Source organism: Canis lupus, chromosome 8 (genome assembly GCF_048164855.1).
Source record: "Canis lupus baileyi chromosome 8, mCanLup2.hap1, whole genome shotgun sequence".
Taxonomy (NCBI): Eukaryota; Metazoa; Chordata; class Mammalia; order Carnivora; family Canidae; genus Canis; species Canis lupus.
This window is the reverse complement of record NC_132845.1, coordinates 20,951,106-20,970,499: the sequence shown is the minus strand read 5'-3', so window position 1 is coordinate 20,970,499 and position 19,394 is coordinate 20,951,106. Positions and strand designations below refer to the sequence as shown.

General features: G+C 37.9%; 2 protein-coding genes across 13 annotated transcripts in view; one reads left to right on the top strand and one right to left on the bottom strand.

The window, feature by feature from the left end:
* Window positions 1-18,541, bottom strand: part of RPAP2 (RNA polymerase II associated protein 2) — an 80,517-nt gene extending 61,976 nt beyond the window's left edge. For 8 of the 10 annotated variants that reach the window (XM_072834483.1, XM_072834478.1, XM_072834477.1 and 5 more), the window contains exons 1-6: window positions 18,390-18,541; window positions 17,678-17,723; window positions 12,032-12,146; window positions 10,713-10,811; window positions 10,442-10,507; window positions 7,619-7,707 (exon numbers count right to left, since the gene is read on the bottom strand). In XM_072834483.1, coding sequence (XP_072690584.1) covers window positions 7,619-7,707; window positions 10,442-10,507; window positions 10,713-10,811; window positions 12,032-12,146; window positions 17,678-17,723; window positions 18,390-18,462 — 488 coding nt within the window. In that variant the 5' untranslated portion in view covers window positions 18,463-18,541. The remainder of the gene's footprint in view (window positions 1-7,618; window positions 7,708-10,441; window positions 10,508-10,712; window positions 10,812-12,031; window positions 12,147-17,677; window positions 17,724-18,389) is intronic. The other 2 variants (XM_072834486.1, XM_072834487.1) reach the window with 2 other exon arrangements.
* Window positions 5,069-19,394, top strand: part of GLMN (glomulin, FKBP associated protein) — a 47,684-nt gene continuing 33,358 nt past the window's right edge. The window contains exon 1 of one of the 3 annotated variants that reach the window (XM_072834489.1): window positions 5,069-5,159. The gene's annotated coding sequence lies outside the window, so the exon portion shown is untranslated. Of the gene's footprint in view, window positions 5,160-18,512; window positions 18,628-18,672; window positions 19,060-19,394 lie in introns of those variants that run through there. The other 2 variants (XM_072834488.1, XM_072834490.1) reach the window with 2 other exon arrangements.

The window sequence follows — 19,394 nt, the reverse complement described above, 5'->3', positions numbered from 1 at the left end:
ACTAAGTAATATAAAGACTAAGTTCTTGGGAATCCCTGGTGGCTCAGTGGTTTGGCACCTGCCTTTGGCCCAGGGCATGGTCCTGGGGTCCTGGGATCGAGTCCCAAATTGGGCTCCCTGCATGGAGCCTGCTTCTCCCTCTGCCCGTGTCTCTCCCTCTCTCTCTCTCTTTCATGAATGAATGAATAAATAAAATCTTAAAAAAAAAAAGACTAAGTTCTTATTCTTAAGGACGTTACAATTTAGTAGGAAGAAAATGCCTGTTTTTAGAGCTTTACAAATATTAATCCTCATAAGAATCTACTACTATTATCATCACGTTACAGATAAAAAGACGAGTACTTAAAGGATCAGTAATCTGTGGAAAGTCACACAGTGACTAGTAAAGCAAGGAATCAAACTAAGACAAAGGGCTCAACTACATTTCGCATCATTCAAGAGAGTATGTGGTAAGTATGATGAGATACATGAGCTGCTACAAGAAATTAGGGAGGAAATAAAAACTTCTTGTTGAGTGAATGAAGAAAAGCCTCGGATTCAGTTGGGCCTATAAAGATCAACAGTTTGTATTATAAAAGCTAACGCTATGGATCTGAGGTTTTACTCCATAAACCTCTCCCTTTTTTTTCTTTCCTTTTAGGATGTTATCATATTTAAGTCTATCTTTAGAAAAAAATCAACCAACCCTGTCCTTCAACCATACAGTCCCCCTCATTTTTCATTGTAAGCTTTCTTTAAAGTCTGCACTACTTTTCAATTCCACATCTCCTATTCAGTCATCAACCCTCTACCTCCTGGAATCTTTATGCATTACTCTATTGAGATGGCTCTTGCTAAGATCACCAGTTACCAGAAAAATGCTAAATCTAATGGATATTTTTCAGGATTCTGTCCTCCCCACCAAAACCTTTTTAAGGTGGAAGAAAAAAAATCAGTATGAAAGGAGAGCTTGAAAAAGGAAGAAACAGGAATAAATCATGAAGCAATCTTCAGGGAGAAAAGAACCAGGAACACAGAAAAGTACTGTAAAAGCAATGAGGCAGAGAGATGAGAGAAGATAAGAAGAAAATAGTGGAGATTCAGCTGAATGTGCTCAATCCTTTCAGTTAGGCAGTAGGTTAAATTATCTACTATGATTTGGGACACCTGGGTGGCTCAGCAGTTGAGCGTCTGCCTTTGGCTCAGGTCGTGATCCCATGGTCCTGGGATGAGTCCCACATTGGACTCCCTGCGGGGAGCCTGCTCCCTTCTCTGCCTATGTCTCTGCATCTCTGTCTGTGTCTCCCGTGAATAAATAAATTAAAAATCTTAAAAAGACAGAAGAAAAGATTTGAACGTATCAGATAGTCAATAAGAAACAAAGAAAAAAAATGGGAGCACACAATTCAGACTACACAGAATAAACTGTAACCAGGCCAGAGAAATGCACAGAGAGCAGGCTTTGGTACCAGACAGATTTCAGTTTAAATCTCAAATCTCTATATATGAGCCAAGTGTTCCGGGTGAGTCACTAAACTCTGTGAGCCTCAGTTCCATCATCCATGAAATGGGTAACAATATTTCCCAGGGATCTTGTAAGGACTGAATTAAATGACACAGCTTATGTAAAGCACTAAAAAGCTAAATGAGACAGCTTATCTAAAGTGTGTGAGAGCTTTACCCAATAAAGTTCAGGAACCCAAGCAAAGAAAAAAAGGATGACTGAAGCTTAGGAAGCTGGGCGTGGTAGAAGGTTAAGGGATAAAGAATCTGGGATTGTTTGGAAGGACAATACTATAACTGCTGACCATTGTGCACAAGAAAGCTAATTTAATGAGAGTCTGGCCAACCTAGAACAGAGCTAAGGTAGAGACAGGAGGTCAAAATGAGGTCACAAAGCACACTCAAGAGTGATAGCTATAGATGAGATAGAGGTTGTGGTGAGAAACGGGAAGCTCTTATTTCAAGATCTTGGAGGCAGAATAACCCATATAAGAATAGGTCTAAGTATGGCTGAATGAAGGGGTAGTCAAAATGTAAACACTATTTTAAATCATGAATACAATTTACAATAGTTTTATGAAAAATATCCAGCTATATGACATTTTTTGAGGAAAAATACTAAGAATTAAAAGAAAACTTAATTTCCAAAGGCAAGGGAAAATCAGAATATACTAAGTGCCTACATATGATAGGTGAGTTTTTTTGTGGTATGATAACATTACATAAAATTTACCACTTAAGCCATTTTTAGTTACAATTCAGTGGCACATTCACACTTTTGTATAACTATCACCACCATCTATCCACAGGACTTTTTCATCTTCCCATACTTTCTGCTAGCTGGTTTTTACATTACTTCATTTAATCCTCAGAGATTTATGACTTTATCTTTAAAGATGAAGAATCTGAAGCTTTGAGAGGTTAACTAATTAACTAGTAAATCTAGGATTCAAATTTGGGTCTTTTAAAGTCCAAGCTCTCTATACAACATGCTGCCTCTAATTAAAGTTAGAAAAAAGACTCAAAGTTGTAAGGGTATCTCCTTTGCTTAACCTCTCTCATAGGAACTCAATGTACTTCCGGAGCTACTATTTTCCTCTCCTTTGTTTCATTTTTCTGATTTCAGGTAAAGAGAACCACATGGAACACTGTTTTGAGATATTTGATGAGTAACCTTAACAGTCTCCTGATTCCAAGACTATAAAATGGAGAATGATACATGACACTAAAATCAATTAGATTTGACTTAATGAGGTATTAAATGAAAGGTTCAATATAAAAATTCATTTTGTTTTGATATGAGCTGTTTTAGAAAGAATGAGGCACCAAGTTATATTGCTTTCTTTTCTACCCTTAGATGAAATTCAAAAGCTATTTGTTAAAAGTGCCATCTCTTTTTGCTCTATTTTCCAACCCCTTCAAAGTTTGTTGCCCCAGAGATAGTTCTCAATCTAATCGACATGAGCTGAACTTAAAAAACAAAAATAATCATGTTACAGAATATCTTCAAACTGGTTCTTCATAAACATTTCATATTATTTTCACTGAAGTATAAATTAGATGATCAATTGTAACTTTAGCAAAAGAAACCTAAAATTAGAAATAACTTGTGCCAAAAAACCTTCTTTGAATGTATGCATATAGATATATGTGTTTGTGTTGGTCAGAATAGGTGTATTATACATAAATCAACAGAAGCAGCAGGCTACAATTTCCCCCCTGTGGTGGAGATTTTCCAAATATAATGAGACATGTTAAAACCTCTTTCAGAAAGTTTTTATTCTGTATACTAAGCAACAGAAGTGGCTGTTCAGGAAGAGGTTATAGAAGTTGTTCTGCAGAGGTTTTTGGCTTCCGCACCTCTGAGATTATACTGTTTATTGCCAAGAAGCATGTGTGAAAATCCCCTATTCTGGGCCACATGATGGCGCTTTTAGCTCTGTCAGCATTAACAATTCACCCCAATTTTATTTTTCAAACCATAATTTGATTCTCAACATTTGTCCTTCTTAGTTTTAACTCCTGATTTTTTAGGTTATAAAGAAACTTCCAAGACTTGTCAGAGTCTACATTCAAACAAAACAGATTTTATAACTATATGACTATCTAAATGAGTACACTGTCTCAGAGGAATTTAAGTGTATGTGGTCTGTTTCTGGCCACCAAGTGGGTGAAAAATTTCTAACTCACAACATGAGAAGCATCATACTGCGTCATGATCTAAGTCATCTAGGTCAATGTTTTGTCTCTGAGACAGTATCAGGAGACATTTTGTGGGAAACACGGCTGTTCTCGTGACATTAAAGATTCTACTCCAGATATTTTTCATACTTTAATAATAAAAATGAGGGAGTAGAAAACTCCAAAGGCCCCTTCCGATTCCAAAGCCTCAACAGAAGTATGGAGCTAGAATTCATGGATTTGTCTAAATCTTTTTAAAATCTATCTATATGTGTTTATTATCAGGGTAGAGAGCTTTCTATGGTATAAAATAGTATTTTAGAAATGTTAAAAGACACTACAGATTTTAGTATTTTGGTATCTGGTAAATTATATTAGCTTTCACAACAATATAAGACAAACTAAACTGAGTCAAATTCAATATTCTATTTCCAAATAGTGTGCAAGATCATGGTTTCCCTGAAGATGTCAACTTCAAGTTGTTCTGGACATGCTATAAAACATTCCTGGTTTTTCTTCAGAATTGAAAAACTTTGATCTTACCCTTTATCAGCCTTCTTTACAGACTTTCCCTAGTCTTATGCCGATAATTTTAATTTTCATCACTTTTATAAATAAAACATTTCCTATCTAAACTTTTACTATGGTGACAGTGACTGACTCAGACTGTAAAACACTAGAACTAAAGGGAACTAAGAGATTAATGCAACTTTCTACTTTGCAAATGAGGAAACTAAGGCTTAGTGTTGATAACAGACTGACAGTAATATGCATGTACTGGATTATAATGTAAAGTATACTATGGTGGTCAGTGCAATAAAATATTCAATTCTTTGAGTGGATTTTAAAATTTGCTCTTATTTTTTTAAATTTTAAGTATTCAATAGTTATTAATATTAATAAAATAAATAATAAAACAAAATAATTATGACTTAATTATGGTGATATGATTTAGTATGATGACACTTTAAACTAATGAAAACATCTCTTCCTTAAATACTAAATCCTGCCATTTAAAAGCAACAATTTTTTCCCCTTTAAAAGAAGATAGGTTCTGAGACACCTGGGTGGCTCAGCTGTTACTCAGCTGTTAAGCCTTTGGCTTAGGGCATGATCCTGTGGTATTGGGATCGAGTCCCACATTGGGCTTCCTGCATGGAGCCTGCTTCTCCCTCTGTCCGTGTCTTTGCCTCTCTCTTTCTGTGTCTCTCATGAATAAATAAATAAAATCTTTGGAAAAAAAAAAGATAGGTTCTGAATGGTATTATTTAACATTATATACCTGATACTGTATGTGAGCAGACTTTAAAAATCACATTTCTGTAGAGCTTACATATGCAACAGCTGGAAAGGCTTTTTAAAAGAATACTGAATTCTAGAATTCTGATCTTTGGAACACTTAAAAATATCAAACATTCTCTGAAGACACAGTGACCTCTAGTGGATTCATGAAATAAACTGACATAATGCTTGCCAGTAAGAATTTATAAATTAAGGTAAACCTGATACTGGAGATATAAAAGATACTAATATGGTTATATACTAACAAGAATCATACAAAAATAAGGGCTACCATTATACATGTAGTATAACTGTATACAATTATATATTTATAGGTTACTCACTAGTTACTTTTAAACAACTGGAATCCTGGTATTGTTGAGAACCTATCACTCGCTTAAGAAATACAGTTAATCTTTCTGAGCTTATTTGATAAAGATGTTGTGTTAAATTGTCCCTAAGGGCCTTTCAGCTCTTTAATTATGATCTTTTCTTCTTTAATTCATTTTGTACACCAGTGTCAGATCAAATTCTGTTCAATAGCATTTGAAGGCTCCCCAATACTTGTCCTCATTAGAATAAGTAAATTTGTTTCATTTGTGTGCTTGTTATGCCATTCCATTAACATTTCAATTTAAACTCACAGGTTTGGTTTCATAAGTGTGTGTGTTGTTTGTACAGGTGTGGGTAGCCTGTTGGATACTAAGCTCACATTATACACACTGAATGTAAATTAAATTGATTTGTCTAAATTAGGGAAACCAATGCCATTTTCATCTTTCTTTTTTAGTGAGGTAGGGAAGGGCATATAAAGTAGAATTTCAAGAACCCCAAGCATAAAGTGACAGAGCTTCACATTCTGGGAAAAGGTGGGCGTTCTGAACATAGAATAAGATTTTGGGAAAAACTGTTTTAGATTAGCTGAAGGAAGTACCAATAAGTGTATCTGAAGAATATCAAGATGACAGGAAGGGTGGTTTGGTAAATAGTTTTGAAGCAGATATGAGGATGGGCTAAGTTTAACTAGAGAAGATATCACTGGAAACAATGTTAAGGATAACTTAAGAAAACACTGATTTTAACAGCTGGGGAATGGAATATGTGCAGCTGTCCTAAGACTGAGGAGGCAATAAGCAGCTCTGTTGAAACAAACATTAAGAAAGGAGAAAAAGAAAAGTAATAGTTAAGAAGGTACTCTTAGGTCCCCAGTCACCTTCGACAATGCTACAATCCTTTATCCTTCAAATAAGAAAGGCTAGTAGAGAAGTAGTGAACAAGTTTGTCTTCATTATGTGTAATTCAATTAACAAAGGTCATAGAGTGGTGTGCTTAACATATTCTCTCTCTATATATATATTTATTTTTAAGAAAGTGTGTGTGAATGAGGGGCAGTCGGGAAAGAAGGAGAAAGAATCGTAAGTGGACTCCACATTGAGTGCAGAGTACAACACAGCACTTGAACTCACAACCCTGAGATCATGATCTGAGCTGAAATCAAGAGTCAGACGCTTAACTGACTGAGACACTCAGGCGCCCCTTTACATATTCTAAACCACACAGCATTGGATCTGCAGGCAAAGGTGTCAGCCAACAACAGGACTGTCCCTCAGTACAAATGATGCTAGTTCAAACTACAGTGGTTTCATATTACCTTGTGCATCAGATAACACTTAAATAAGTTTTTTTCTTTAGGCAAAGGTCTTTAGTTAATTTGCATCTCATTATGTTTATGTCATTAAGTTCATTTAGCATTGATACTCTTTTACCACATGCCTTGTGTTGCAATATTCTCTATGAAACATGAGTTATTTGGGACATTATTTCATTTAACCTTGTTTGAAATTGGACAACATAGTTCAATTACATAACAATTTTTGTTACCTTTTCTACATATGGCATTTGCCCCTCAATAATAAATTTTCTCTCAAATTCAGCAACTACTGAAATGTTGTAAAAGTTTAAACATTTCCTAAGAGGCAAAACCCCAGGAATGTTCATAATATTTTTTTGCTAAAAATTATATTGGATTTGTTTAAATTAAAAAAATACTGTACTGATTTTTAATAGTGAGTGAATTAGTAACCTGAACTTTTTAACCTTTGTACATAGTTGTTTTTTAGTACATAGTTTTCTAACAAAATTCAGTTGGATCCTAAGATCTAGTATCTACTTGAAAACTTTAACATTCTTACTCTAAGATTATTATACTAATAGAGTTAATAGAAATAACTAACATAGCAGAAGTGACGTTCAGGTTTTGTGATTAAAACTAAAACAGCAGGGGCAGCCCAGGTGGCCCAGCAGTTTAGTGACGCCTTCGGCCCAGGGCGTGATCCTGGAGACCCGGGATCGAGTCCCACGTTGGGCTCCCTGCATGGAGCCTGCTTCTCCCTCTGCCTGTGTCTCTGCCTCTCTTTCTCTCTCTCTCTCTGTGTCTCTCATGAATAAATAAATAAAATCTTTAAAAAACGAAAACAGCAAAGAAACACCATTTATATTTATTAATTTTCTGATTTTAAGTGTAAAATCCTTAATAACTATGCTTAAAATAAAAGCATTTCCCCACAATTAAAATGTATACAATGGTAACATCCTACAGAAAACTAGCACTACTCTCTACATATCTCAGAAAGCTGGAATATATCAACAAATTATATGTAATGATTTAAATTACCTTTCCTCTTCTCGAACCCATACTGGAGTTTTAGGAATTTGTGCTTCAAAAAACTTAGATGCTTTGTAACAAAAGTTGCTGCAAAAGCACTGAAAAAAATTTTTTAATTAGCAAATTATTTCATTCTTACTATGAAACACAACTTATGTACTGAAAACATAGTTCAAATAATGAAAACCGGGGATTCCTGGGTGGCGCAGTGGTTTAGCGCCTGCCTTTGGCCCAGGGCGCGATCCTGGAGACCCAGGATCGAATCCCACGTCGGGCTCCCGGCGCATGGAGCCTGCTTCTCCCTCTGCCTATGTCTCTGCCTCTCTCTCTCTCTGTGTGACTATCCAAAAAAAAAAAAAAAAAGAAAACCCATGAGTCCACAACCCAAGGTAAGAAATAATGTATAATACCTTTGAAGCTCTCGATGTGTCTGTCCCAGATAGCATCACCTTCCATATTCCCCACTATCATACATTGTGTGTTCCTAACTCCCTTGCTTTTCTTTAGTACTGCTATCTATATATACATACCTACAAAGATATCATTCAGTTTTGCCTAATTTTAAACTTTGTCTAAATATAATTGTACTGCTATATTTTCTGGGATTTTTTTTGTTCCACATTATATTTTTCAGATTCATGGAGGTGTAGTTTCTATATTTATACCTTTATTGTTTACGAATAATTGAGTTGTTTCTAACTTTTCTGCTATCACTACAATGTGCCTGATAAACATTTTTAAAGAATTTTTAAAATAAAAAAATACTGTTGTAAAAAAAAAAATACTGTTGTAAAATAAATTTACCATCTTAACCATTTTTAAGTGTTACAGTTCATGGGCACTACGTACCTTCTCACTGTAGTATAACCATCACACCATCCATCTACAGAACTCTTCATTTTGCAAAATCAAATTCTATACCCATTAAACAACAATCCCCATATCTGCCTCCTCAGATAATCACCATTCTACTTTTGTAACCATGAATCAAACTACTCTAGTTATCTCATATAAGTGGAATCATTTAATATTTGTCCCTTTTACAGGTTTATTTCACTTAACATGTCTTCAAATACATCTATGCTGTAGTATGTGTCAGAATTTCCTTCCTTTAAAAGGGTGAAGAACATTCTATTCTATGCATATAGCATATTTTGTTAATCCAACTAGGAACATTCCTATACATACATAGCAATACATACAGGCAAGAAATCCCTAAGAATATATACCAAAGAACAGAAAAGTTTGGCCATAAAAAATGTGTGAACTTGACTTTACTAGATAATACCAATTTCTCAGAAAGATAATACCAATTTCTTCTCAGAAAGGATGCAATTTTATTTAACCAGTAGAATAAGGAGTTCCTAATATTTAACCAGTAGTATAAGGAGTTCCTAATATTGTTAGATTTTTATAATTTTGCTACTTTGGGGGCTGAGAGAATGTAAATCAATGTTTTTATTTTATTTTTTTAAAGATTTTATTTATTCATGAGAGACAGAGAGAGAGAGAGAAGCAGAGACACAGGCAGAGGGAGAAGCAGGCTCCATGCAGGGAGCCAAACGTGGGACAATCCTGGGTCTCTAGGATCACGCCCTGGGCCGAAGGCAGGCGCTAAACCGCTGAGCCACCCGGGCTGCCCATGTAAATCAATGTTTTTATTTGCTGTTTTCCTGACAAGATTGATCATCTTTTCATTCATTATCAAGTTCCTTCTATAAAATTTTTCTAGGGACACCTGGGTGGCTCAGCTAGTTAAGTGACTCCTGATTTTGGCTCAGGTCATGGTCTTGGGTTTGGGAGATGGATATTCTCTCCCTCCCCCTCTGCCCTTACCCCCATTCGCACACATATGCACTCTTTCTTTCAGAAAAAAAAGAAAAAAATTCTACTAGGTTTAGTCATTTCTATGGAAATATACCTCCTTCTGATTTATGGCTTATCTTTTCACTCTTTTTTGGAAACTTCTGATAAGCAAATGCTTTTATTTTTTTATTTTTTTTATTTTTTATTTTTGCTTTTAATTTTAATGTAGAAAAAAACTTACCAATTTTTCCTCTATTGTGTGTAATTGTGTACCTTATTTAAGAAATTCTCCATGTTTACAGAAACCTTCCCATATTCTTTGAAACAGTGTTTATCTTTTAACCTTAAATCTTTAATCTACCTAAAATTGATTTATTTATGTACACTGAAACAGGGATCAATTTTCAGTTTTTCCATTTGGATAACTATTACAGGGATCAATTTTCAGTTTTTCCATTTGGATAACTATTTGTGCCACTACTATTTATTGAAAAATTCATACTTTCTCCACTGATCCACAATATTCTTGTTATTATATACAAAGTATCCACATACATGGTTAGTATGTTTCTGGATCTCTATTCTGTTCCTGATTTACTTGCTTTAAGTTGTGCTAGTATGCACAAATTTTAATTTTCAATTTAAATTTTATTTTATTTAAATTTTATTTTTAACGGGGGAGGGAGAGGCAGAAGACAGAGAAAGAATCCCAAGCAGGCTCAATGTCCAGCACAGGAGCCTGATGTGGGACTTGATCTCACTACACTAAGATCATGACCTGACCCAAAATCAAGAGTTGGGCGCTTAACTGAATGAGCCACCCAGGTGATCCTGCACTTTGAATTTTTAAATGTTCAAGTATTTATTAAAGCATGAGCAGTTTTTTCTAATATCTTGAATGAAATATTTTCAAATAAACTTTTAGCATGGCTACTTTCTAAAAGGCAAACTTTTCAACTTTTTAAAAAAATTCCATTTAGTATATTAAAAATTAACTGCCACAGTGAGAACAGCCTTTAAGCTTACCTTTCTTTCAGTAATATCATAGACTTTATTGGTTTTGGTAGAAATTTTATATTTCTGTTTTGGTACCTAAAGGGAAAAAATAAAGTATAGCTTAAGAAGAATTCAAGTAATAAATATAAACTTTATGTTACAAGATTAAATTATCTACATATCATAACTTTGGCTAACTCATGTCATTAGTTCAAGCCTGTTTCACTTCTTGTCTTATCTACAAAGTATTTTGCTAAATATAAAAAATTAAAGCTTCTATTTTAAAATATTTGTTACTTACAATTCCTAGTTTCTTCTGACATAAAGGATAACCGCAGAGTTTGATAATAGAACGCTCATCCACGACATCGCTGTAGTGAGCAGGTGTGATGAACTTCCCCTACAATGAAATGAGAGGAGCATTTCCCCTGCTAAATTATTGGAAAACTTAATTTATCAGTGCTCTACACCTCACTGATCTCATCAGAAAATAGAGGGATAATGTCTAGCTCATAGGTATGATGGAGAGGAGAAAATAAATACACTCAACACATAGTAAGCACTCAAAAATGTTAGCTATTATTAAAAATACAAACAACCTGAAAAAACTTCTGCCAGGAGACTGTGCATCTTTGTAGATACATAGTCCATGAAATAAATCTGAGGCAAGAAAAAGAAGTGGTGCTATAGCAATTGCTATTCCAAAGCAAAACACTAAAAAGTGGATTTCATTTTAAAAATGTACTATTCAAAAAATTAGTCACATGTAAAATAAAATATAATTTACCTGTTTTTAAAGAACTATCTTTAAAAACAATGTATATCAAAGGTGTGCTTGTGAGTCCTGACAAATTTTTCTGCAAAATCTTTCAGCTTCTGAAAACCTGTACAGGGGACTTATAAACTAGGTACTTATAAACTAGTATCAATTATTTCCCTTTGATATACTCATGGTCAAATTTTAACACAATAGAGTTGTTAAAAAAAGAACAACTTTTAATACAGATTACAATTCTCTTGTTATGTGTTAAATCATAAGTGATCTATATTTCAGGTTTTTAAAATATCAAAACTAAAAGAACTACATTAACAAAAATAATAACCTTCTGTTACTAAAATAGGACAACACACAGAATATGGAAAATAACATTGGGATAATTAGTGCAAAGTGATGAAAATCAAGTGAGATTAGGAGACTTGTTTAAAGAACTATTATTAAGTGGTTAAACAGGCATGTTATTTTTCTTTAGTGTATTTTAAAGTCATTATACAACCAGGAATGCGTAATAGTTATTATTTTAAAATGCATGAATTAGGGCAGCCCCAGTGATGCAGCGGTTTAGCACTGCCTGAAGCCTAAAGTGTGATCCTGGAGACCCGGGATCGGGTCTCGTGTCGGGCTGCCTGCATGGAGCCTGCTTCTCCCTCTGTGTCTCTGCCTCTCTCTCTCTCTTTCTGAATAAATAAATAAATCTTTGAAAAAAAAATAAAACAAAATGCATGAATTACATAGCATGCTCCCTGCATCTTGTGACTGAGAACAGAGTCAAAGATTTTGATAATGCAAGGAAGTTTCATATCGTACAGATTTAAATAATGTAATAATTTCTCAACACATACACATTCCCTTAGGAATTCTTCTGTAATATCCTCTTCTAAAAGCTGTTCAACAATATGAAGAGCTTTTCTCTCAAATTCAATCTTCTTTCTCACAGCTGCTTCTAGTTCTGCTTTCCTAAAATTAAAAAACAAAAAAATTATTTAAAATTTAGAAGTTGGGGGGATCCCTGGGTGGCTCAGCAATTTAGTGCCTGCCTTTGGCCCAGGGCGTGATCCTGGGGTCCCAGGATTGATTCCCGTGTTGGGCTCTCTGTGTGGAGCCTGCTTCTCTATCTGCCTGTGGAGCGAGCCTGCCTTCTCTATCTGCCTCTCTCTCTCTCTGTGTGTCTCTCATGAATAAATAAATAAAATGTTTTAAAAAAATAAAATAAAATTTAGAAATTATTCTACTTACAAGTTTTATCATAGCCAATTTTCTTAGAATATAGTACAAATACAACATGCTATTTAATTTTATTTTTTTAATATTTTTACTTTTGATTCAATACTTTTAAAGTATTAACACATAGAAGTCTGCTATTTAATTTTATGTTTTTTTAATGTTTTTACTTTTGATCCAATACTTTTAAAGTATTAACACACAGAAGTCTGCCATAATGACAGGATGATTTCCAAGGCTTAGAGTATAAGGAAGTAAATGAGGTGAAATTTTTTTGCCAGTTAGTGTTTATACTCTCTCAGTCAGTCCTGTGTGTACCTAAAAAGACAACTTTTCCTTTGAAATCCTTAGTAATCAGGAAATATTGGAGGGGGAAAAGACAACTACAGCTGTTCTTACAAGTAAAAATTTGTGTCAAGTCTCAAAAGTTAATGATAGCCCAGTCTGACAAGATAGAGTCCTATTTGCAAGGAAGTGTTTGCTTTTGTTATTAAGTCTTATTAAAGAACTATATTGATAGGACTATGTAGTTTAGGAAAACAATCTTCCTAGGAGGGCTAGTCCTTGCCCTGGCACCAGTAGGACTATCATCCTTTGCTGGTCTCTACACATCATGGAACATAATAGCAGAGTCTATCTGATTAACAATGGCTCTAGGAGAGTGGTTCTCAATCCTAGCTGCACATTAGGATCATCTAAGGAGATTTCTTTCTTTTTCTTTCTTTCTTTCTTTCTTTCTTTCTTTCTTTCTTTCTTTCTTTTCTCTCTTTCTCTCTCTTTCTCTTTCTTTTCTTTTCTTTTCTTTTCTTTTCTTTTCTTTTCTTTTCTTTTCTTTTCTTTTCTTTCAACATTTTATTTATTCATGAGAGACACAGAGAAAGAGGCAGAGACATAGGCAGGGGGAGAAGCAGGCTACCTATAGTGAGGAGCCTGACGTGAGACTGGATCCCAGGATCCTGGGATCATGATCTGAGCCAAAGGCAGATAGATGCTCAACCACTAGGTCACCCAGGTGCCCCTAAGGAGATTTCCTTAAAAGATACTATGCCTAGCTCCCACTAAAGGCTAATTCAATCAGAATCTCTGAGGACGGGGACTGGAGGTTGGTGTTTATTTCTTTCTTTTTTTTTTAAGATTTATTTATTTATTTATTCAGAGAGAGAGGGGGTGGGGGGAGAGAGAAAGAGAGGCAGAGACACAGGCAGAGGGAGAAGCAGGCTCCATGCAGGAAGCCTGGCGCGGGACTCGATCCCAGGTCTCCAGGATCACCCCGGGCTACAGGTGGCGCTAAACCGCTGCGCCACCGGGCCTGCCCAAGGTTGGTGTTTCTTAAAAGTGCTCCAGACAATCCTAATATGCAAAGGGGTTGAGAATCCTTGCCATAGGACCAAAGATATCCAACCATCTTGGTAACTTATTTGCTCGTTTCCTGCACTGGTTTCTACTTTCCCACCAGAACTACCTCAGCCAGCCTCCTGGGCCTTGACTTGGCTCTCATATCTGGATCTATAATGTATTCATTTTACCGCCCTCCTTTAATTGACTCTCAAGACCTTACACTCTTAATTCCTTGCCTAGAGCAATAACATTCTACAGAAACAATATAACATAATAATAATATTCTACAACAAAGGAGGATGGGGGATCCCTGGGTGGCTCAGCGGTTTGGTGCCTGCCTTTGGCCCAGGGTGCGATCCTGGAGTCCCAGGATTGAGTCCCGCGTGGGGCTCCCGGCATGGAGCCTGCTTCTCCCTCTGCCTATGTCTCTGCCTCTCTCTCTCTCTCTCTATCATAAATAAATAAATAAATCTTAAAAGAAAAAAAAAAAGGAGGATGACACAGGATTGCCAACTATTTCTTTTGCCAAATAAGAACATTAAAACAAGAAGAAATTTGCAACTAACAACTGTTCTCCCATGATTTCATAAAGGCCATTCTTACATCAAAGAAGTATAAAAGACATGGATACAAATTATTATTATTATTTTTTTTTTACATGGATACAAATTAAAAGGCAGTTGTTTATATCAAATGTATTTGGCTTTATGAAAAACATTATTTTATTTTTCTCATATTGCTGCCTACCAATAAAAGCTATGCCATGTACTACAATCAGTCTACAACCTCCACTAAGGAATTGTTGACTCAAGCAGTTAACTACCTCAACCTGCAGTAAGAGCCACACTACACTCACTCACATTTTTATTTTATTTTTTTATTTTTTAAAAGATTTTATTTATTCATGACAGACACAGAGAGAGAGAGAAGCAGAGACACAGGCAGAGGGAGTAGCAGGCTGCATGCAGAGAGCCTGATGTGGGACTTGATCCCAGGACCCGATCCCAGGACCCCAGGATCACAACCTGAGCCAAAGGGAGAGGCTCAACCACTGAGCCACTCAGGCGCCCCACTACACTCACTCTTGACTGATGCCTAAGCTGCTTCCCATGAACAGCCCTTTGTCACTGTTGCCCTCTGGTCCTAAATGATGACAGACAGTATGGTGTATAGCAATGGTTCTCAAATTTTTCAGTCTCAGCATTGCCTTACACTCTAAAAATTAGAACTTCTGCTTATGTGGATTTTATGTATTGATATTCACCATATTTGGATTAAAAATGAGAAAAATGTAGAGCACTTATTAATTCATGTAACAAAAGTAGTAATGAACCTATTACGTATTTTGTGAAAAGAGAAGAACTATTTTACATTTTTGTAAAGCTCTTTAATTCCTGGCTTAATAGTATTTGATTGGATTGATGTTGAAGTATTTTTCAGTGGGCATAGATTTATAAAGGTTCATTCCCTTCAACAACTATTTGGTTAGTTACCCCATGGATTTTTTTTTTTTTAATTTTTATTTATTTACTTATGATAGTCACAGAGAGAGAGAGAGAGGCACAGAGACACAGGCAGAGGGAGAAGCAGGCTCCATGCATCGGGAGCCTGATATGGGATTCGATCCCGGGTCTCCAGGATCGCGCCCTGGGCCAAAGGCAGGCGCCAAACCGCTGCGCCACCCAGGGATCCCACCCCATGGATTTTTAATTGCTTCATCATCCTGGGTAATTTGCCCCCAATACATTTCAGTGTATCTATACTTCTCACACTATGATGCTCACAATAAAATATAATCTTCTTGGGTTTGTGGTCAGATCACACTATTGAAGAAAGTTGCAAATTACCATCATTATCAGTATTAACTTTACTCTTGCAGTGTATCATAAAACCAAGTCATGCTACTCCACAGGGAAATATTCTCTAAAATAGATCGCAAGGGGCACTCAGGTTGCATAGTTGGTTAAGTGTCCAACTCTTGGTTTCCACTCAGGATCATGGTAGTGAGCCCCGTACTATGTTCCTTGCTCAGCAGAAAGCCCTCTTTCCCTCTCCCTCTGTACCTCCCACCCGTTAATTTTTTAAATTTCTTCTCGCATGCTCTCTCTCAAGTAAATAAATAAATCTTTAAAAAAATATTGATCTCAAATCCATCCAATTTCTCTATTCCCAGATGATCACCATCGCTAACATCTTAAAACTTTTATTTTTTTATTTTTAATTTTTTAAAGATTTTTATTCATGAGAGACACACAGAGAGAGGCAGAGACATAGAGGGAAAAGCAGGCTCCCTCATGGGAGCCCCATGCAGGACTCTCCCAGAACCTGGGGATCACGCCCCAAGCCAAAGGCGATGCTCAAGCACTGAGTCATCCAGGCACTCCTCTTAAAACTTTTTAAACTTAAATTTCATCACTCTATTACTTGATGTTTTCATATTTGCATTTAGAAAATCTAAATTTCTCACCACGGCCCACCAGATTCTTTAAGAATGGAATCCTAAGTTTTTCCTATGCTCCTTTCTTCCCTTGCTCAAAATGCCATACACTACCACGGTTATCTTTCCTTTCCTTGAACTGACCTTTTTCTTCTCAGGGCCTTCATATATACTGCCATCTCTGGCTGGACTCTCCTCAGGACTCTGGTCAATGCCTATTTAGCCTTCAGGGCTCCAAAGTCTTTCCCCGAGAATCCCCAGCTAATCTGAACACCTATTAGTTCCATCTGATAACTTCATAGTCTTTTCCTTTATAGCACTTATCACAATATATAATTATGTATTCAGTTGTGACAATTTAATCCGTATTTCTCCGTTCCAGTAGAAAAGAACTGTGTCTATTCTGCTCAAAACCATATCCTCAGGGCTTAACACAGGCCTGGCATATCTCCTATTTGGTAAATAATTTTTGAAAGAATGAGTAAATGACAGCCACTACCTGCCTGATATAAAAGGATAAATCACTGAAACCCCTAGGCGGCTCAGGTGGTTAAGCATCTGACTCTTGGTTTCAGCTTAGATCATGATCTCAGGATTGTGAGATCAAGCCCTGAGTCAGGCTCCACACTCAGTGGGGAGTCTGCTTTAGAGTCTCTCTTTTCCCTCTTCTTCTACTCCCTCTTCACCTGCATCCCACACATGTACTTGCTCACTCTCTAAAATGAATAAACATATTTTTAAGATTTTATTTATTCATGAGAGAGACATACATACACACACACACACACACACACACACACACACACACCCCGGGCGGTGGGGGGGGGGGGGGCAGAGACACAGGCAGAGGGAGAAGCAGGCTCCATGCAGGGAGCCTGATATGGGACTTGATCCTGGATTCCAGGATCATGCCCTGAACCACAGGCAGATGCTCAACTGCTGAGCCACCCAGGTATCCCAATAAATCTTTTTTTTTTATTTTTAAGAATAAAATATTGACCTATGTATTTAAATCATTCTCATAAACTACTCCTATTCTAGAAACTTTGTGACAGGAGGTAAATCTAGTCTGTTTAGGAGATGCCAAGCAACAGAATAGGACTTTTTTTGCTGAAAATATGGACATAATGTAAACGAAGAACAGTAAAGGTTTCTTGGAGTCTCTGGTATATAAAGTAATAAAAGGCAAGTGTACCTGAAGAGGTGGAAAAGGAGTACCTGCTTAACTGAAGAATGTTTATTCCCTTAGACATCTTTCTACAGATACTCATACCTTCACCAGCAATCTAAAAGTGTCTTGATTTGGTTTTCTTAAAGCCTGGAGTAGAGAGATATAATGAGTCTATATATGAGAAATTATAGTGCTTTTCTGATCCTCTCTTTGTTTCGCATAATTTTTTTTTAAGTATCTCCCATTCTTGTTTATAAAAATGGTTAAATTAACATGAGATAAATAGATAAGCTAATGCAGTTGTCCAAGTAGTTCTCCTACCTTTTAGAAGCATCTTCTTGTTTTAAAGCATTTGTCTGTTTAGCACCTACAATAATAATAAAAATATTTTATATTTATAATAATAAAATTATTGTGGAGTTCAAGTCTTCGGAAACACACTAGTTTACAGGACAGATTCCTACTGAAACTGCAGACAACCTCTCTTCTTTCTTCCCCACACGTTACTTTCCAATCCCGTTTGCAAAACAAATGAAATGGGCAAGCGGAATTCAGTTTGCTAATTATTCCCGAATTCTTCTTGGTTAAAATGTATCTCCTCGGGGATTGAATTTTCTCATGTAAAACAGCTGCATGGTCACGGGGGCTCCTGCAAATCTGAGGTGTAGGCAACTCGAAATGTTCCCCCGAATGTTCGCTCACAGGGAAAGAGCAGGGGTGGGGTGACGCCTCAGAGGACCCGGAGCTAAAGCAGGAGTGCATGTCCAAGCTGGGCTGCCCCGGTCGCTTGCCCTTTCTGGCGAGCCAGCTCTAGACTCCAGCTCCTCTACTCCCTTTCCCTCAGAGACCGGTTCTGGGGCAAATCTTGGAACACCGGTGTGAAGAGGTGAGGGTGTGGAGGTCTTTCCCAGAAGACCCGAGGCCGGGGATGGGCCGCTCTGGGCCTTCTCTGCCCCGGAGCAGTCTTCCGGGTGTGTCCCGCGCGCCTCCGTGTGGAACACTCGAGGGGCTCGGTTCTCAGGGCCCTTCTTACCTGAGGCGTTTCGGGAAGCGCGGGGCGTCCGAGCCTTGAGGCCGGGCGAGCGCGGCCCGGCGGAGTCAGCCATGGGAAACGCGTCAGAAGGTCAGCCCGGGACCCGGCGTCTCCCCCCGAGGCTCCGCCCCCCGTCGCTAGCGCGGGGCGGGGCCGGCCGGGGAGGGGCGGGGCCCGGAGAGGCCTGCGCGGCCGGAGGAGGTGGGGGAAGCCGCCGAGAGCGGCGAGAGGCCCGGCGGTAAGTGGACGCGCCCGGGCGGCGGGGGTGGCCGGGGCTCGGGGCCAGCTGCGAGCCGCGGGGGAGCCGGCGCCGCGGCCCGCAAGGCCCCACGAGGTCGTGGGCCCGAACGCCTAGGCCCGCAGGAATCGGGAGAAATGGCTTCCTTTGGATGCAGTCCGCACGCGCGCTGGGCTTTTATCCGCTCTGGAGCGCGCGGCCGCGGGGACCCGGCTGACCCAGCTCCCGCTGCGGGCCTGGGGCAGGGTCTTGCCGCTGGGCCCACGGCGCCTGCGGGAGCCGAGCCGTGTTCCCCCGGGAGCTGCCGGTTGCGTCGCGTCCGTGCGGCCTGGCGGTTACACCAGCTGGGTGACTGGGGGACCGCATCGCTTACAGAAGAACGTCCGGGTCGCACTTGGGACTGTGGGCATCGGAACTTTCACCCGCTCTGGGGTGAGTTGTGTAGGCGCCAGTGTTTGTCAAGTGGGACATTGAAGCATTTTTTAAGATTCCCTAATGACTAGAACTGATTTCAGGAACACTTTTGGGAAATTTTTTCAGAAAAGAAATACTTAGCCTTTTTAAAGCCATTTACGTAGCCGATATTTGCGCTCCTGTTTGGGCGTACCCAGGAGGATTTTTTTTTTTTTTTTCAGGTAGATCTTTCAAAACTATTCTAGAAAACCTAAAAGATGCAACAGTTTTTTACTCCTTAGGCTAAAATACTTTTAAGTCAAAATATTTCAGCTTTAAAATGTCGTATTTTCCTTATTGTATTTACTGATAAT